Genomic DNA, 21,199 nt, shown 5'->3' with positions numbered 1-21,199 from the left:
TATCTGGAAGACATAAAACAAATCCTTCATGTATTTAATAATTTATTTCTTATAACTTAAATAATACTTTGAGAGCAGAAATTAGGAAAAAAACCCTGAACATTACCATCCAAGTCCTTGTGTAGGATCATCCAGGAGCACACGAACTATATATAGGAAACAGCTTAGGAGCTTGAGAGAGAAATTGAATAATCGTATTCTCAGACCTGGAGAGAAGAGAGAAGAGAGAAGAGAGAAGAGAGAAGAGAAGAGAAGAGAAGAGAAGAGAAGAGAAGAGAAGAGAAGAGAAGAGAAGAGAAGAGAAGAGAAGAGAAGAGAAGAGAAGAGAAGAGAAGAGAAGAGAAGAGAAGAGAAGAGAAGAGAAGAGAAGAGAAGAGAAGAGAAGAGAAGAGAAGAGAAGAGAAGAGAAGAGAAGAGAAGAGAAGAGAAGAGAAGAGAAGAGAAGAGAGAAGAGAATAAGTTCAGGGTTTTAAAATTTCACCAATCTTCAAGGTAAAAATAAAAGGAACAAGAATAGTCTTGCAGTAAAAAGCAATTGTCTATATAACCAGTCTATATAACTCAGCCTGTTTAACTATGCAGTCACTTGTTTGAAAGCTATTCTATGCTGTTAATCCTTCAATGATGCCAATGATGCCATTCTTTGGGCCCTTGGTAGTTTGAAAAGTTTGGTTTCTTGGGAGGGGAACCAGAACTATGTAATGCTTTTTGAGAAACAGGATACAGCAACATGAAAGGACATACTTTCAGCCATAGGCAGGGGATGCTGTGGCAAGCATTTAAATATTAATATCTAAAGAAGTCTTCATGCAGTAGCTTCACATACAGAATATATAATTCTATTCCAACTTATAAAATATTAAAGTGGAGTTATTTAATGCTGAAGTTGAATAACCATGCATTCAAGAGTCAGGACATCTAAAAGTCATGCTGAATGCACAACTGAACTGAATCCACAACTTGTTCTACAGACCATGTAAATATTCTAGCTGAATAGACAGGCCACAAATACTATCACAAAACATTATACAATTTCCCACAAACATAGGTTTAATGCACAAAGACAGGATTCCTTCAAAGGGATCCACATGGACACTTACTGCTATCACACAGGCAATTTATTTCACTGCCAAGTGGAGCCATTGTTTACTGAAATTGAACTTTTTTGTATTTTATGTGATTTTGCAGTCATTAGAGGATTAAAGTTTAAATTTTTAGTACTGAGATTGAATTCAGCAGACTTTTTTGCTAGTGTAAATATTTTCATCTGACTCTTAGAGGTAAGGATTCATTTGCTAATCAATTTAAAACTGTTGACTAATGTTAGGTGACTGGAGGTCACTTAAGCAATATATTTTTTTAGTCTTGCAAACTGAGAGTCCAGTTCTGTGTGGCTGAGCCCTTCTATCCAAAGCAGAATTCTCTGAGTCTTACCCAGATGTGACTTCCCTTGCCCCAGTCACAGCAAGGACACTGTGCATTATTGTTGTGTTGCAAATACTTCAGCAGGTCTGTTGAACTCAATGTAAATACTTCTGTGGTTTGAGAACTACCCAAATAATACATACTCAAAGCTGTGTGCATACATTCCCTTCTAATGAGAGAATCACAACCATTTTATGATAATATTCCTTTTTTTTTTATTTTTAACTTTACTCAGTCCTAAGTTCGAAATCAGCAAAATCAGATAAAAGTGATAAATCAGTTTTCATGTCTACTAGTTCCTTTCCCATTAAAATTCTATCTACCACAAACACAGAAAAATAGGAAATGGATTCTACTACAAACACAGAAAAATAGGAAATGGATTCCTAAATATTTTACTATGCAATTTCTGAGCAAAATCTTTTGGTTTATTACATGAAATTGCTTATTACTTTTAACTGTGAAGTTGCAGTTGTCACATAAGAATGGATGGACTTTTACAGCACCTTGTTTTGTGAACTAAGGGTTAAAATCCTGTGAGAAGTCCCACAGCTGTTACTGGCAATTGGGTTTGAGAACATTAACCTAAGGATTCCTGCTCCCCTATCAAGAGTAATTAGCCAATGACTATTCCCCAACATGCCTGAAGCTGGGAAGGACAGAAGGAAGCATGGAGTTAAGTGTTATCCTATTATTTGACTTGTCCATTGCTATGATGCTCATTTGCAGCTTTTTTTTGAACTGTTGCTGAAGAAAACATGAATTATTTGTTTGTCCTAAGCCTTTGGTAGAAGTCTGCTGGAATATGAATGATTGCCCTATTGGTTGCCAGGCTATTATAACTAGGAAAGCAGATAATATTTAGAACAGCCCCCAAATACAAACAAAAAACCCCCACTAATTTTGTATTGTCTGACTTTCTTGGGCAAGTACAGAAGTCTGTTGTTTTTCTCCTGCTTTTTAGCTCTGTAAATGTTATTCTTGGTGTGAAACACTTGTTTTTTGCATTGATTATGGCCTGGTTTCTAATCATCTTTTGAAATTATATGTTGGTTTAAATGGTAAGAGAAAATGGCTCTTTTCTGATTAAAAGCTACATCAATACAGCAGAGTGATGGTTCAGCCTGCTGCCTTAAACCCTTAACTCAGATCTGAGTTCTGATAGCCCTGGAACTCAGGCTCTGGATATCTCCATAGGAATGGCTGTTTCCCACAGAATGGGAGGCAGGGTTTTCAAACCAGCCATGTTTTCATCTAAGGGTTTCAGTAGCGAATGCATTTGGTGGCTGGGGTTGTTTATAAAGCAAGGCAGGTTCTGTAGTGTAGATGATTGGGTCAGTTACTGAAATATAAATAGGAAAAACAGGCTTTAAGTCTGTCCTGGGTCACCTCTCCTTGCTCTGTGTGTCTCAGCCATTAGTGACATATGCTTCCACCCTTGCTAAAGTTTGGGTAATTAATGCAGGCCTAAAAAATGAAATTTTCCTCTAGCAGAAAGATTCTGCAGTCTCAAGCTGGGGATTCTCATGTGAGTTGGAAGCAATGCATGTTTTCCACTATCATGGAGATGTAGGATTTCAAATGTGGGAAGGAGGTGCACAAACACTACAGAAGGCATTTAAAACAGGTTTTCAATCATTATTCTGGTACAAAGGAAGCATTTCATATTTGTTTGCTTCCTGTCTATTTTTGTTCTGTATTTCACATGCTGTCAATGGATCAACATCGTCTGCTTGACTTAATTTCTTTTCCTCCATTCAGAGCCAGATTGCTTAAGTAGCAGGGTCATTGGCACAGAATATCTCTATGTTTTGAATATGAGTGCTGCCTGAAACTTGTGTTCAGCTCCACCCTTCATGCACTGTTATGCAGTTATATATTGCTTAATGGGAATGCAATTTCACTGTGTCTATGTAACAAAGTTGTTACATACTCTTGTCTTATTTAAAAGAAGAATTTATAATAACATTTCAAAATCTATTTGTTTTGTGAACTAAATATAACTATGTCAAATCTTAACATTTCCTTCTCAGTTTAAACAAGTATTTGCTATTTTTGCAAGCATTTTTAAGTATAGAGTGATACACTGTGTTTTACCACTTCTGACCGTGACTTTCACTTTTATTATAAATTCTTCATGCTCTCCTTGCAAACATTTTTGTAGATTAAATGTCAGATTTAGAGAGTTGGTCTAAACAGAGTGACAGATACCAGGTGTGGATTTTAGAATTACCTCCCATTATTCCTTTCCCATAAGTCACTAATATATTGCTGATTTTCAGCAAAAATTATTTCAGTGGCAGCTGGCTTTAGGAGCTGGGCCAAAATATGCTCTTAATAGTTCATATCCTAGTGATAGTGATCCTTTATTCCCTCTTCACTGACTTGAAACTTCACTTATCTTTTCCCTCTGAGATTTATTGTTGGCTGTGGTAATCCAGTGTGTGGTCCTGGCAAGTTACAAGCACGCCATGCTTGTATGACTATGTCATTTTCTCTTTCTCTCTTTTTTTTATTTTTTTGTTGTGAAGGGTGCCGAGTGACACCTTTGTAAGATATGTTTTTATACATTGTTTGAATTTGATTAGGCATTTGCTTGCAGAAGATTGAGTGGAAACTGGATTGACATGAGACACAGATTAAGGCTTGTTTTATCAGTTTACACAAAGATAATAATTAATAAAACACTTGATATTTCAAGTTACTGGCCCATATGTGATTTAGATCAGGACAGTATTCTGTAAAAAATGCTTATAAATTCTAGACCTGACTGCTCTGATTGGCAAAACCATGTGATATTATCAAAAACTGTTTCGTCAACAGGTGTGACTTAGTTACACTATCCAAAACATTTTCTGATCCTACTGACAATTTTTTTCTCAGTGATAGCAAGTCCATCTTTAATATGTGAAGGAAGGCTTTTAGTGCTCTCACTGAACACTGTCTAAAATCTATTATCATTGTTTATCAGCTCCCTGGTACCTCTGGGCAAGAGACTCCTCCTGTTTCAGTGGAGGACTGAATGAGTACACTTAACTGTACTGAGAGGCAGGTTACAGTGTCAGCAGCAGCTCTTTGAAGGCTTTCCTCGGGGAGATTCTGGTTCTGAGTATTTGGACAAGAACCAAGATCTGCATAAGCAGAAGGAGTGTTTGCACTTATTAATACTGACTACTTTGGCTTGGGGATTTTTCTTGTTACTCATGGTGCCTTTTTTTCTTTTTTCTTTCCTTTTAGAGGAATATTTTTCTCCCTACACTTGGAAAGTAAAAGAAGCTTAGCCAATAAAATTATCAAGTTCTGTGATATAAAGCTAGTATTTATTTATTGCTAGCTCTTACAGATAGAAGATTTTTTGCTATGTCTTAATTTTGAAGGCTTGATCTAGTCTCCCCAGTTTTGTTTGTCTGTGTATTTTCAGACTGGGACATCAAAAAATTTCTTTCTTTTATTTTTTTCTGTATTTTTCCAGACACAAAACCATGAAAGAATTTTAACTGTACAAAGGAAAAACATATTCTTTGTAGTCTAAAAGCTTTATGTATAAAGCTATTGTAATTTTAGTTCTTTGCATGTGAAAGGCAAAGAGGTAACTTCAGTCCTACTACACAGAAGAAAATTGAGGTCAGTTACTGATCTTCTGACCTATGAGCTCCACTGTTCTAACCAAGATTGGATAATTTTCCATGTTTCCTCCCACTTGAACCAGCTGCATGGATGCATTTAAAAAGATTAATATCTTAATTCCTCCACATTACTTTCTTTTATGATGGCCAATGACATTAAGCACATATATCAATGAAGATATATTTAGGTTAGACTATATTGTGGAGACTAAAAGTTAAGTTAGACTATGGGCTAATGACAGGGACTACATTTCTGAAGTATGACATCCCCAATAATCTCTTTTCCAAATTTTTTTTTTTCAGTGCAGATAAAGTTTGACATTTTAGGAATACTTAACACTTCAAAAAGCTGGGTACTTTTGCAGCTTTTTTCCTTTACCATCCTAAGTGCCTTTGCTTTCCTAGTCATAAGGTCACGACTTATCAATGAGCATTGCTGCCAGATCATTGCAAATCAGTCAACTTGATCACGACACAGAAATAAAATCATGGTTGTATTTAACAGTTCATGACATCACTAATTGTTTGATCCTGCACAAGCACATTATTTTCAAGTTAAAATATTTTAACTCAGAAGAAAAAGGCAACTTCACTGTTGCCTTCAACAGAATTTGATTTTACTTAAAAGTATCACAAATATGCTTAACGGGAATTAATCCAACTGCTTACTTGATCTTTGGTTTTTGATGAAGAAGAGCTTTAGTCTCTCTTTAAATGTATTTTCATTCATATAGAATTCAACTTGCACCCTGAAATAATAAAAAAAGAAAGTATTAGGATTGGCTATGAAAGATAATAAATCAATATTTCACAATAATTTGTTTCTCTAATCATCTATTCTTGATATAAAACTGGAGGGACTTATAGTGAGCGTTCAGCCAAAAGCTCACTTGGCTTTGAATGACTAATGTTGAAAAAAAAACCACCACCACCACCAAGCAGAAGACCTTTCATTATCCCCTTTACATGTAGAATAATTTTCATATTACTCAAACAATGTACACTGGAAAATAAGAAGGCTCTATTCTTTTGGGATTTTCATTGGATGACTGTTCTCCTATTTGTATGTTAGTAGGGAAGATTTCCTTGATGTCCAGGTTAAGCCTCCCATCTCAGTTTAACTCCTTTCCTGTAGAAGGGACATTTTAATGATCCTTCTTTTTTCTGTCTTGTTCACATTTCTGTTGAATGTTCACGTTTCAGTCCACTTGTTTGTACTCACCTATCATCACTTGTGTACCAAACAAAACCACCCTCTCTGAACTTGTTTTTGTCACCATGAAACAGTGAGAGCTGAAAGCAAAATTATGTTGCACTCACACAATATTGTGCAGAAAATAACTCTCCTCCTGATTATATTAAAGCAACAGGAGCATCTTTCCTCCATTCCCTCAGATCTGCCTGGATATATTTCATCTTTCTGTCCCTCAGTCCAGCCTGAGTACCACTCATGCAATAGTTATACAGACTAGAAGAGAGAACTGTTGCAGGGACTGGCCAGGGAGGAAGGTGTGTACCAGTTCTGTAGAAAACCTCAGGCTGCTCAGAGCTGTGGAGCTCCAGTGCTTGCTGGAAGATGACAGCAGCATTACTCTCATTCTCACTGAAGTCCCTGCTCTACCCAAATTACTGACTCTCCCTCCCCAAGCCGGTTGTCCCCCAGCAATGAATCTCCACCCCAGCACATCTGTGCCTTCCTGAGCAGTCAGAGCTCAGCTGGAGAAGGTCTATTATTGATCAAGAATAAAGTAACATCACACCAGTGAGTTCATTCTTGTAGATCATCATGTTTTGCACAGCTGCATGTACTTTTTCTGTTCATAAGCATGCTTGAACTTTATTTAAGCATTTCTTCTCAGCAGTCTTTCATCACATAACTGTACTTCAACTACTTGGTTTTATAGGTAGTCATATTCTTCTAGCAGAATCCTGACTTTAGTTTTTTCCTTCTTGCATGTGAAGTCTTTTGCTGAAACAATTTTTGTACAATATACTGTTACCTGAAGTGTCTCTCAAACAGTTGTCTACACCAGATATTTCCATACACTTATACATGGGTTATTTACTTATGGGCTTAGAATGGGTGACATCTCAGGCAATGTGACTTTTAATGCCTGCCTATTACCAGAAATTTAGGCATATCACTTTGTAGCACAGGGTCATAACAAGAATGCTCTGCGATTCACTCAGTGAAGTCAGTTAATCTTAATTAGTCATTGCCTTTGGTGTGTTTTATTGTAGTGCTCCTTATAGGATGGGTGATTACACTACTTCCTATTCAGAGGAAGCACAAACACAGCCTTACTTTTAAGAATGTATTTTCCAAGGTACTTACTGTCATTAATGCAGTCACAGTTTTATGGGAAACATCTCCCATGATTTGGCAGCTGCCACCTGCTAAGTGTACATACTTAATCTTCAAGGATATATTTCAAGAGGTAAACAAAGTGGCACAAGCTATTGAAGTAAGGGATGTTATTGAAAAGATGCATGGTGGGTTTTGGGGTTTTTTAAACACATTCTGAATTAATCTATCAGCGTTCTGGTAAGAAAATTTCAGTGATCACTTATCATGAAAAAGCAACATGTTAAGAGTGGGCCATGATTTAATGATGAAGAGGGAAGAGGCTGTGGGAACTAATCACCCTCCTATCACCAGCACTATGAATTGCTCTGATGGCCTTCTAACAGCTGTCTACTTGGCTTTTCTTAGAAACCTGTGCTCACAGGAAGCTGGGATTCCACAGTGCAGCAGTTTCCATGGCAAAATGGATTACAAATGCTGCTAATGCCACTTCTGTGGCTCCTTCTCTATCCCCTGACTTCTTTAAACTTTAGTAAAAACTGTAGTGGCCTTCTACATTTGCAGAAATACATTATCACACATCATAATCAACGCACTCACTGATACTCTGGCTATCAGAGAATATTTCACTTTGTTTCCTGAGGCTTGCTCTTTACTAAGTAGAGTCAAGTACGACTGGCTGAAGGAGTCTCTGGCAAGGAGAGAAATCTCTAAATACTGATCTTTCCCAAGACTACTTTTTATTTCTAAGGAGAACCCTCATTCTACTTGAATGTTCCTTACAATCTTTAAATGGATAATGTTTTACCTCAAGTATTTGTTCTTTTCTGTCAATCTCCCACTAGGAAGTGCAGCCTAGAAAAGGAGGTTTTTGGGAACCTACAAAAAATAAATTCTGATCCCCCATTGAAATATTGAGAACATTTTGCAGCAGCAGTGGTAAAGGGTTGAACAAGATTTTTCTGGACTAAATTAGTACAGGTTGATAAGGGTGTTTCAAGTAAGGGAGTGAAATTCTTGGGAAACACTTATATAAAACTTGATTACTCTGTTGCAGTATATTTGAAATTTGATTGCAAGCAAATGGTTTTGACAAAATGGTCCACCCCACAGATTAGGGTGATAGGATATGTACATGCAGATCACCTGGCCTACAGAATAGATCTGGGTTTATTCTGTATTATAGCGTAACTTGAAAATGTAGTTTTAACAATTTGTGCTTCATGTTTATCTTCCTGTAAAAGACAGTACACCCTAACCAGAAGGAAGTCAAGCTGAAGGATTAAAATGCTATTCCTTGATAGTGGTTACAGGGAGAGGAATGTTTGATGAGTGTAAAGATTTTGTTTTTGCAGTCAGTTAATAGCTTCAGAATTTTTCAGTGCAGGTAGCTGGCATTGAATATTCCATGAAAAGCTGCTTTTGGATGTTAAAAGAACAGGTCTTATGTTTACTGACTCTTACTGTGTTAAAAATGCACAAATACATGATGCACCTGTAGTAAAAACTACTGAAGTTATATTATTGTCCTGAAAACACAGAGTGGTGTGTTAAAACTCAATACCATTGGTAGTGGTCATCACTAGTTTAAACCTAAACAGTGATGTCACTGAAAAAAAATCAAATCTTTCAAACTGAAACAATCATCTTGAAGTACCCCAAGTCCTCACTGCATTGTTATAATTCAGTTAAGATGCAATGTGAGAAGTACATTTTAATGTAATACAAAGTATAGCAGGAAAATCCTAATTCCTGTCAAGGACACTAATGCAGAGCACTGCTGGTGGCTGTAAAACACTGGCACCATCTCTCTGTGCTCTGGCTACTTAACTCATTCTTCCTGCATTCTCCCATTACTATTTACAATGTCATTCTAACCCCATAGCCACACTTCACTATAGTAACAGTATTATCTTGCACCCTCAAAGCTACAAAGTGTTTCTTTCATGTTAAAAACCAGATTTGGCAGAAATAATCACTTCACAAATGAAAGTATGAGCTGGATTTCTCACTACATGCATGCCAAGAGCTGTAAATGTTTATGTTTACTATTTATTGATGTTGGAATCAAGAAAAGGTATTAAGTGTACAAACAGAGCCAATCTGAAGAAAAATACTTACATTTATTTAAATCCTTCATTTTGGAAAAGGACATCTCATATTTTTCCTACAGAGAAAGCCTTGAATTAGCAAAGGAAGATGTAGGTTTTTTATTGGGATTTGCCAACTCAATACATGTGAAATCCTGTTAGATTTCAGACCTGAAAGCTTATTATGCAGGGTATAGATGGGTTGCTAAAGTGAACTGCTATTATCAGATCTTATTTTACTTCAATAAAAAAGGAAATAGGCATTTTTTTCTTATAGCTTTCATGAAAAGGATTAGTGTGTTTTAAGGATGACTGTCATGGGTAACACTTCTATTTGAAGTTTTGCAGGTTCTGAAGCACTCAGAACACTGCTTTAAAAGCACAGTAAGCACACTTGCTGAAGGTGTTTGCCATGCACTGTGCTGGTGAAATCTAACTTTTGCAATATGGTCCTGCACTTTCTTAAACATAGTTCTAACAAGTGCAGAGTACTTAAAACTGACAGATATAAGGTCATTTTCTGATGGGGATTTTCATCAGTTTAGCAGGAACAAACCAATAAATATTTTCTAGAACTCTGCAGAAGTGTGTTTGTGCAGTATTACCTTGTAGATTCTTTATGATATCTGACCCTGGGAAACTACATGACAGAACATGGGGATCCACAGGGATTTTTTAGTTAGAAGCTCCCTTTCATATCAGTGAATCTGAGTTAAACTCTTTAGTGATGTTTTTCCAGGCATACCTATATTCACTTGATGATGTAATTGGATGTTAACATAAGTAATAGATGTATAAATAACAGGTGTTACCAGTGTCACTGTAAATAATTCTCTGCTTTAATGAAACAGAAAAAGCATAAGCTGAGTTAATAACAAGCTATAAAATAAAGGATTAAGGATGCATAAAGAATCTTAGAGATCAGAACTGTATCTTATGCTCAAATTCTTTTTAGTGTCTCCCTTCCATAAGTGCTGCTTTGACTGAAACAAAACTAAGATAGCATCAAAAAACTGGCCAAACCAAAATTTTCACCTTGCACACAGTAAAAATTTGGATCTGCAACCACAAAAAATACTTTCTATGCCAAGGCAAACTTTTCCTTTACTTAACTGTTCAAACATCAAAATGCTAAAGAATTCAGCCCTTAATAAAAATTATCTTCCTTACAATTTAAATAATACATATGTCTTTATTTTTATGGATATAAATAGAAATGTATCTTGAAATCTGAACGCAGCCAGCTTCATGCTCCTTTTTGCAATCAGTTACATAAAACTGCCTTTGTGAAACCGATACAGGTCTATGGCAGCAATTTAATATTACAGCAACAGAGAGAGGAAATGACATTATCAAACATTTCTGTGGAAAACATCCTAATTTTTTCATTCCTTTGAGGGAAAGATTTTTAAGGGAAGACTAATAGCAAGAGATGAGATTCAGCAGCAGGTAGTATGTATGCTTTTCAATCAATTAATAATACTTTTGAGTTAATCCCTTATTCACAGTCCTGCACATCCAAAAAAAGAAAATTATTATCTCATTCCTGCATTCATGAAAATCCATCAAAAAGTCACCATTCTAGTAACGGTGTAGTAATAAAAATAATAAGTTTGCAATCTGTAATAATTGTCATTGGAAAATTTCTTAAAGGAGAAAATACAATGATGCTTTACTGTGGGAAAAGAAATCTCTAAGTAGTTTCCCTCACACACTTGACTTTTTACTGCAAATATACTTTTCTGTTGCAAGCCTATTAGCTAAGGTGAGAAAGTTAATAAAACAAATGTGAATGATGCATTAAGAAATAATGCACTTTGAAGCAAAAGTTTCAAAGAAAACCACTGAAGGAAGATGCTTAGTAGATTTTTTAAGACTTTTTTTTTCTCCATACAAGGTGAGGAAATGGATATTTTAAAATATTTTTATTGCATGTAAAAATAGCTCTTTTTAACTTCTGGGCAAAAATACTTCACATGTAGGATATATACAGCACAGAGCTGCTGCAATGAAAATCCATTATGCAAGGCTTTTCTACTGGCTAAGTGTGAGTAACAGGATGTGCTCCATGAGTTTGATTCCAGGCACTGCTCAGTTTTATGGAGTTGTGCCAATTAACCAGACCTGAAGAGCAGGACAGTTAATTTGTTGCTTTTTGTTTTGTTTTTATAATAGTGGCACCTATTTGTCCAAAGGAGACTTGAGAGGAACTTGTTGAAATCAAGTGTTCTGTGATAACTCCTTTCTGCCAGCCTGGGTTTAACCGTGTTAGAACATTAAGAACAAAATACAAAGTAACCCATTGCAAGCTATTTTTTGTACTCTATTCCTCTGTACCACAGCTGCTCATCCCTTATCAGTGGTTGATCTAAAACAAAGATCCTTCCCCTGCAACCCCAGCACTCTCCCTGTCCCTCTGTGATAGGTGAGGCACACACAGGGTCAGGCAGTTTGCACGAGCATCTCACACACAGAAATTACCGTTCTTAGAGTAACAGCACGTCTCAAGTTGTTGATTTAAAATTTAACAGTACTTTCTACTACAGGATTTTAATGCTGAGCACTGCACACCTTTCATTTGGAGCTATTTATTTTTGCTTACCAAACTTCTGTGTGTATGTAATGTTGCCAATTAATTGTTACCTCAGTAAGACTCTTGCTCTCTCAAAAAAACCCCCTTAATTATTTTCCCAAGTAGACACAGCCGTGTCTATCCTGAAGAAAGCCTGCAGGGTCAGGGGTAGTTTAAGGAGTTTGGTAGCCCTCCATCTATTTGCCTTCTTGCCCCCAGTCCCTTTCTTTGGCTCTCTGAAACCTTTCCCTGCTTTTCATCCATGCTCAGTGTCCACAGTTTACTCTCCACAGTCCTCTCATTCCTCCTCCTCCTTTTTCCTGTTCTTCCACCCAAATTTTAAGAAAACCTCCAGTCCCTTCTTCAACAGTTCCTCTTCTCTAGTTCCTTGCAGATTTCACCCTTTCTTTCTTTCTTCCTCTGTGGACTAAACACTTTCACTGTTTGACTCGAAAACACTGAGGAAATGGCACATTGTCCCACCCATGGGGTTTTTTCTTTGCTCTAATTCCCTACATACACCTTTGCTTTCAACACATCTTTCTTCCTTACACTCTCACCATCTGGAATTGTAACTCGGACTCTGGACTTCACTACTCTTAAAGCTATCATTTCATGACTTTGAGAAATCTATCTTTTGAGATGTTTACCTTTTCTCTCCTCTTGAATTATTCCCTCAACTTTCAATCTACTTCCCCTACTGCAGATTAGGATACCCAACAAGTATCAGGGCTTCACTCTGCAGCACTGCCTAAATGCCACGTGGGCATCTCAGTTTTGGTGCTATGGCCCTTAAAAATCCTTCTTCCTAAAGCCCAACGGAAACTTAATGGTGACCACTTGTAAAAATATCCACTCTATGTCCAAAATAGATGGATGGTAGTGATGGAGTTGAGTCACTCCTACCCAAACACTTAACATGTGATGTTATTTCTCTGTAGATTTTATTTTAATAAGTTTTGATTCAATTTGCCCCCCATTTAACACTTTTCTCTTAGAAAACAAGCAGTAAACATGATGAGGGACATTGTCATGGAGATTATCCAGATAAAGATAGAAACAGGTGTTCAGAGAAATAACAGCCTCAAACTGTTCTGGTAGATTTTGTTATGTCTAAAGAATTACATGAATAAAAATCTTAGAGACTCATTGCTTACTTTAGTTATGGCAGTTACAGGTCCATACACCTTTCTTACACATGAAGAAATACCTGTGAATGAAATGCACTGTCTTTGCTTGTTTTTTGGTTTGGTTGGTTTGGGGGTTTTTGGTGTAGGTGTAATAGTCTAGAGCTTAAACCAGCAAGAGGCACGGTGTGAAATCTGGTCTCCTGTTAACAAGAGAAAGGATAAAACCATCTCTACACATTAAGGAAATGCTGAGCAAACTCTTCTCACTTGGGTCCCTTGCAAGTGATTTGAGTTGCTTCTGGTTACCACAGAAATTCAAATCGCTATTTACTTAAACTCTACTTCTCATCTCTAAGTTTCTGACTGTTCCGTTACTCCTCTTCAGTAAGATATCTTTTAGTTCTCATTTTTCAGGATTTCATCTTTTCAAAAACAGCAAGTAGAACATGGCTGAGCGCCTTGGTATCCCCACAGATTAGATGGCTAATCCCAGTTTTATTTTTACTTCAAAATAAGGAGATTTAATTTTCTGAAATCACAGTAGAAGTAAAGCAGAAGGAAGTAAAAAAGCAGATGGATAGAAAAATAAAAATAAAAATTAAAAAAAAAAACTTTGTGGGTGAATCTCAATCTGTCATTTTTAAGAATCACATGACCAAGTATAAAATACTATTTTAAATAAGACTTGTTAATATGTTACCTGAAACCAGAACCCTCTTCCTAGCAGATTTGATCCAATCACTGAGATTAATGGAATATTCTATTCACTTAAAGCTGAGTAAAATAGTCAAATAGTAAAAATATTCAAACTAGATATTTTCCTATTGCTTAAATCATTTAATTGGCATTTTTCACCCAAAATAAAGGTAAATTTCTTTCTATGTCAACTGTACAATGTCTTTTACATTGTGTGTTTTACGTTTAAGTGGGAGGTCAATGTGAGATTCAATAGAGCATATCTGTATATTGGCTCTAATATAATTCCACAGCTTTTTATTGTCACCATCTTGTTCTATTATTACTTCAGTTTGCTAGCTTTTCTTCTTTTGTTCTTTTTTACTGTATTATGCTAGTTATACTTGGCAGTCTTCAATTATAGCCAACAATTTATTCAGTGTTTCCTGAAACAAATGCACACTACAATTATATCAAGTCAGAAAAACGGATTTCAAAGTCTTTGGGGTTTTTTCCAAACTCAAATATTGGGATTCAGTAAGTTAATCTACACTTCTACCAATGACCTAGTAAATTATAGGGGAATATTAGCCTTACCTACCCAAGAGGAAATAGATCTTTATGAAAAATGGTCTTAAACTACAGCATTCAGTGTGAATTTACACAATCATATATGGAGTCTTACCCACTGATTAACATTTCATAAGGAGAGAAATTTCAGAAATGCAATGTTCTAAGATAGAAACGTCAACATTTCATGTCAAAAACATGTCCTTTTTTTCCCTCTGAAAATTTTGTTCAATGAGGTAATTGTATTTTATATTTTCTTTACAGTTCTTTAAGTAGAAAGTAGACTCAGTTTTTCCAAGGAAAATGCATTCATCAACCAAAGTATTGTTTTGTTTTCATTTCAATTTTAGCACTACCTGGGATTTTTGACACAATTAAAATAGAATGTGCCTTCTCTATTTCCTCTAATGTGATAATAAGATGATGCCTCAAAACATGACTCACATAATTCCCTCAAAAACTATTCACTCTGCTGCAGAAAAAAATCTTGCAGGTAAAATTCATCTCCAGTGAAAGTTTGGTACTCAGTCTGCAACTCTCCCCTGCAAATTTTTCTGCAAAAGCAATCCAAGTACAAAGCTACATTTTCAGATACCAGTGGACTTACTGCCAGTAAGCAGTGAAATTCCTAAGACACAGTAACCTTCATATACTTAAATCTGACTTAACCAGAATGAAGTTTTAGTCTTCAGTGCTCTTATCTGCAGCCTGTGTGTGCAATCTCCACACCTGTGATACACACATCTTTGATTCCCATTATTTGACCTCTTGGCTGTTTCCTTCAGCTCAGGGGATGCAAGAAAGACAAGTGCTCAGTTTCACTCCCTGTAATCACCTTTGCTACTTACTCCCTTCCTCCCATCCCTAATCCTCACAATTTCCTCTTGCCACCCCCTAGCTGTCAGCACAGTTTGCTTTGTCACCTCCTCATCCCCTCCGGAGAGGGATATGATGAGTGTGGAATAAGTGCCAAAGGTGCTCTCCAGGGCCCTCTGCAGCAGAGAGGCTCAGAGCAGCTCATCCAGCACAAACAAGGCTAGCTGAGATGTGCTATGAGGAAGGTAAATCCTTGTACGTATCTATGTTGCAATGTAAATGTGTTTATTTATACAGGACTGACAAGTTAAGATTATTGTACTTCCATAGAAATTGCCTGAAAACTGTGCTTGACAGGTCCCTTGTAGAGCTACAGAGTGTAAATAGAAGTCCAAATCACTATTGCAGCAGAAATCCACAAAGGCCAAAATGACAGCACTTATTATTTCTCCAGCTGTGTCTTTAAAAAAAACCCCACAACTAGAAGATAAACAAACAGAAACATAAAAGTATGAGAAAAAAATGTTACAAAGGAATCATAGTGAGCAACCACCTCAAAAAGGCTTAAGCCCAGGCTGGTGGAAAGAGGAACAAAGCCTTATGACGTAGCAAAGAAAAGCAGCTGCCCCATGATTTCAGTGTCTGTAGTAGCAAGCACACAGTGTCATCAGGCTCAGGCTGCTGGAACAGAGGGCAGAAAGTTCCCTTTCTCTTGCAGCCTGCAGAGCAGCAAAGAGCAGCCCTGACACGAGGACAGGGCCAAGCCTTGGGCTTTGAGCTTGCTATTAGAGAGCTGCTGCCAGAGCCTGGCATGGCAGAGGGGTTCAGGACATGAGGTGTATGACTGATAAACGTGGAGGCAAGGACATACACAACTTGCGAAATGTCTGCATGTGTGTGTGTGTGTGTGTGTGTGTGTGTGTTCAGCATGGATTCTTTTATAAGTATATATTTAGGATCTCTGCAGAAACAGCAAAATCATTAAGGAATAGTCAGCTGCATACTTTCACTTAATCATCTGTGGGATGTTTATCAGGCTTTCAGGAGAGTCATTTAGGCAGTTTTTAGTTTACAGAGACAGTAGCTGTTTGATTTACATTTGGAACTAGACAGTTGATTATTTATGAACACATAGTTCACTGCTCTCAACAATGCAATTGCTTGCCAGCTATCATTAAATCTATCAGTAGTGACCAACCAACACTTGATTTGCTCATTACCAGATAAACCACCAGTACAGATTCATGGACAAACCAGATACAAACTCCACATCACCCAAGTCAGGCTGTGCTGACTGTTGGCAGACAGCAGCAGGCACGCTGTCAAGTGAGGATGTTGTTTTATGACCAGTGGAAGAAGCTGCCATCTGTACAAGTTAGGGAGAGTGTCTCTGCTCATACCCCTACAATAGGTGATGTCTAGATTAGTCCAACTGGGACTTTGCTCCAAATGGAGACTGTCTATATTCGTTCCTTTGGAGAATTTCAATCAGATCAGTTTGTTGATCAGGCTCATCTTCATCATTGTGATTCCTACACCTAATGCAAAGGCAGAGCAGGGTAAACATTCTGGGACAGTGGAAAAGGCAGACTGCTAGTGGACTTGCAGTGTTTGACTTACAGTGATTGCAGTCTCTTTGTACTGGTGTAAAAGACAGCAGAAATTTGCTGCCACAATGGACAAATTCTCAGATGTCCAAAATAAACAAAATAATGGGAAGAAAGGATGGGCGGGGAGACTACAACCAAAAGCTCTGCTCTAGGATTGTGCAGGGTGATGTTCATGGAACTGCATTCCTAACTGTGATCACAGAGGCAGTTTTTGCAGAACACATCACGTTGTTACTTGACCACGTTAATAATCATCCATTCAAAGCCCTTTTCACAAACACAAGTTACTCCTGGCTAAGATGCTACAAAAGCTTCTCTGCAACCTTTTTTTAATGACACTGCCTGTAAATGTCAACTAAGAGAAAAGCTCCAGAGCACATTTTAGCACTTAAGAACACAGCATGTGGACCACTTGGGTGTCACTGGGAAAATACTGATTACTTGTTTCAATAATAACTATATTGATGGTAAGAACAAAATTAAGATAATATAGAAATTTGTGGAAATGAGCTGTGTTGATGAAGGGAAATGTTCAGAAAGGGAGTCTACCACAATGAGGGTACATTAAAATCAGCAACAGTGTGTTACTTGCTCTGCTCTTACATTATTTCCTTTTATCACTTACCACTGTCTGCTAAATAAATGACCAAACAAACCAGTTCATTCTGCTAAGTAACAGAGTAAGTCTGCCTTTGTGCAGACTCTCTTCAGTTTTAAAAGAAACCTAATTGAGGAAAGACAAATACGGCTGGCAAAAAAAAAAAATTTGTAAGAGCTTTCCCCCTTTTAACAATGGCATTTAGAAAACTTAGAATCTTCAATTTCAGCTGTGTAAATTTACAGCCTCAACTGAAACAGCATTATACACTGCTAGGTTACTAAAATAAAGCATTCTGTAATTCCCTATTTCAATTTGTAGTGTTTATAAAATCAAAATTGATCCTTTTACAAGCATAGTCAGAAGTGCAATTCAGACTGTACAAGTAAGAAGGTGCACCAACACAGTATTCCCAAATATTTCTGTGCTGAACTGATTCTGGAGAAGCTGCAGATAGCCAGAGTCAATAGCTAAATCCCCTGTCCCACACTACTACACAAACACAAATCTACACCTGAAGGCTATCGAGCCACTGCTCTGCCCAGGGGAAGGCTGTGTTCCTTTTATTGCTGTAATCTTGGCCATTTTTCCTGCATTCATTCTTCCATTTTCCTGTTTGCTGTCTTTAAATGTCTTTAGAAAACCGAGCCAACCTCAAAACCCTCTAACGGTGTCTCTCAAGTGTCATATATCTTCCAGATTAAGGGTTGTTCAGTACCCTGAATTTTGCAGTGTTCAATTCATATTTGATCTATACATCCTGGTCCTGTGCCCCATCTACTCGCTGCACATGGCTTGACTTCTGCCCCACTCTTTTTGAGAGGGGAATCCTGTGTTGCTCTGTTCCTCTACAGTGTCTAGATTCCAATGCCAGACACTGAGTTGACATATTTTGTAACCACAGTATTACAGATAAGAGTAAAGTTAAAAATAGCAGGTAAATAAAACCACGGCAAAAGGCGAACCAAAATATTCTCATACTGTTCATCGAGAATGACAAAAATATAAGTACTGGTTAGCATGTCAACAAGAGATGAAAAAAGAATAAATGGCACCCATTCCAAGATCTACAAGTTGGATTAGCCTGGGAACAAACTAAGAATGAAGCAAATGACAGATATAAATAGACTATGAGCTGTAGCACTCTGCTCCATTATGAGATAATTGGAAGAGATAGATAAGGGGGAAGTCTAAAGTGAACATCATGTACTAAAATTTTTATAAGGCATTTCAAAAGGTTCTCTAGAGGTTGATACTGAAGGTAAAAAATCACATGCTCATACAAAGGAAAAGAAGTAAACAACACAAAAATTAAAATAAACATGTTCTGATATAACACAAAGTGAGTGCCTATGCACAGTAAAAATACTGTAGAAACATGCCATTTTTTCATATTTTTAATAAATCAGCTTAAAAGTCACGGAGGAAAAGAACCTACTGAATAAGAAAGTAACAACTTGAAAAAAATATAGCACAAACCCCTGTTTCATAAAGGAATGTACAGATAGAACAGAGAGCCTTCTAGTAAAATAAAACAGGGAACTTCTTATTGACATAGCAAAGCAGAGGCTGGTTGCATCTATAAAGCAGAAATAAAGCAAAGCAAAATTAATCCTTATTTGCCTTGAAACCAGACAATAAGAACACTAAAGCAACAGCATTTAATAAATATTTTTCAAATTGTATACGTCTACTTAGTTGTACTCAAAGGAATTGTAAATCAATATACTTTACTCTCTTTCTATGGTGTGGATATATTAATTGTTTAGGTAAAAATGTGTTCATCAATATTTATTAACCAGACTGACCTCTGTGCATCTGGTCACAGAGATGCTAAAAAGACCCATATACAATTGCCCCATAAGCAGACATATATTCTGCTACATGAGATTTTTTGCTGTTTGTCTCACCACAGCCTAAGAATTCATCTTCATATCTCATAAAGCAGGAGCAGAGGTAAGAACTTTGATTTTTGTGCTCACTTTTCAATCTTCATCCCTTTGTTATAAGGAAATTAGTCTACTTTAGTAGCTTTTCAAGCTCAGGTTTCCTGATATTCTACTGCATGCACCCTTTCCTAGGATTTTATCTTACATTGCAAGTGGAGGGTATATATTTTTAACAAGGGAAAGGAAGTATGAACAATTTCCAAGATTGTGCGACTTGGAAAATCAAACAGTTCCAAGGCCTTTAATAATTTTTCTTCCCTTTCTAATACCTCTATCCATCTTTCTCCCCTGGTACCTCTGTGACTGAACTAAGGGTCTGAAATTGCATTGTTACAGCTGGAAGTCTGAAAAATTATCTGAAAGGCAATGCAAAGCTTAGGACTTGTAGTTTACCAACTTCACTGGAAGAGCAGGAAGACAATGGTGCTGTTGCTACCTACATTTTACACATCTAATTCACTCACTTCATCATGGGCACTAAGAGCAAACATGCCCTTCTCTAGCATGTCTGTGATTCAAATCCCTGCTCTAGCCTGGGCTTCTCATGTTGTCTGTGGTCACTTGCTTATTTCAGCACTCTACTCTTCAGCTCTAAAAGGTTTCCACAAAAACTACAAATAGAAGTTATAAAATCAGGCTCTCATAGCTCAGAGTGCTGTGAAATGTACATCATAATCAGTAAAATGTGAATGAAACAGTCTCAGTTAAAATGATGGAGTGTAAAATGCCTTGTCTTCAAAATGCTCCAGAATCTTATCACTAATGAAGCTTTGCAATAATGGCTGACTTGGGGGAATTTGATGAGAAAGCTGCAGCCAATTCAGTCTAGACTCAGAGATTAAATAAATTAGTCTACCTGGATTTTTGGTTTTGTTTTTCTCAGAATCTTTTTTTTTTTTTCCAATTCTGCACAGTTGAAAAGGAAATTAGTATAATTTATCAATAGACTAATTTTATTCCAGTTGACTGTATTGAACTATTTTTCCTCTGGAAACGGAAAAATGTCTCTCAGTTATATTCAAATATACTGTTAAAATGCATTCCTACTGTATTTATGGAGTCTATCTATGCCAGTATTTCAGCATTTATCCAGCAATCCCACTTATGCTGCCATATAATGGGTGAGATGATCAAATACCATTGAGAAATTTTCTATACCACTCTGGCTTTTCTCTATCCTGCCTTTAAAAATCACCAAATTTTCAATGAAGCTACTGAACTAACTTTAAACACATATGACAACATTTTTTTTTATTCTGAAGATCAACTTGACATGTAATTTTTTTTTTTATGCTTATCTTTGTAACATCTTATAAAAATCTCAGCCAGACTTCAGAGTAAGATCTTCTGTCTATGGTTAAAGAGCTATGTAGTAATTTATGAGAGACTTCTTTGTAAGGTTAATGAGAGCAGAACTTCCTCTTGGCTAGCCAAATGCCACCTACTTTAATGCTAGCTTATCTCTGATGATTAACTAAATTTTAAAGTAAAGTTTTACACACAAAAGAAAGAATAATTCAGTTTATTATTTGGCCCTGTAAACTTCAGCCTGGGGTACTTTCCAAATTAAAATAAGTGAAATTAAAATAAATACTGGTCATACTTTGGTTCTTAATATTATTAGTTTCCCAGACTCCTGATCCTCCAAATAAGCCAGTTTACATTCTCTTTAAATAATATTTGAAATGGGAACTGGTGCTAAGGTTTGCAAGAAAATCAAGTGCTACAATATGCAGTTTTTGTATCTGCTATATCTGCTTGTTGTTTAGCATTGGACCTGTAGAGAAGTTGTATTTACAGAAGCACCCAAAGCACCTCCATCCTCAGAATACT

At 36.7% G+C, this 21,199-nt stretch overlaps 1 protein-coding gene across 4 annotated transcripts in view; it reads right to left on the bottom strand.

Moving 5' to 3' along the window:
* Positions 1-21,199, bottom strand: part of KCNT2 (potassium sodium-activated channel subfamily T member 2) — a 114,240-nt gene that overhangs the window by 80,457 nt on the left and 12,584 nt on the right. For all 4 annotated transcript variants that reach the window (XM_084210914.1, XM_084210911.1, XM_084210912.1 and 1 more), the window contains exons 2-3: positions 5,721-5,800; positions 107-206 (exon numbers count right to left, since the gene is read on the bottom strand). In XM_084210914.1, the coding sequence (XP_084067040.1) occupies positions 107-206; positions 5,721-5,800 (180 nt within the window). The remainder of the gene's footprint in view (positions 1-106; positions 207-5,720; positions 5,801-21,199) is intronic.

The sequence above is a fragment of the Fringilla coelebs genome (assembly GCF_963513975.1).
Source record: "Fringilla coelebs genome assembly, chromosome: 9".
Lineage (NCBI taxonomy): Eukaryota > Metazoa > Chordata > Aves > Passeriformes > Fringillidae > Fringilla > Fringilla coelebs.
Note: the sequence above shows the minus strand (reverse complement) of the source record. Positions and strands in the feature narration are given on the sequence as shown.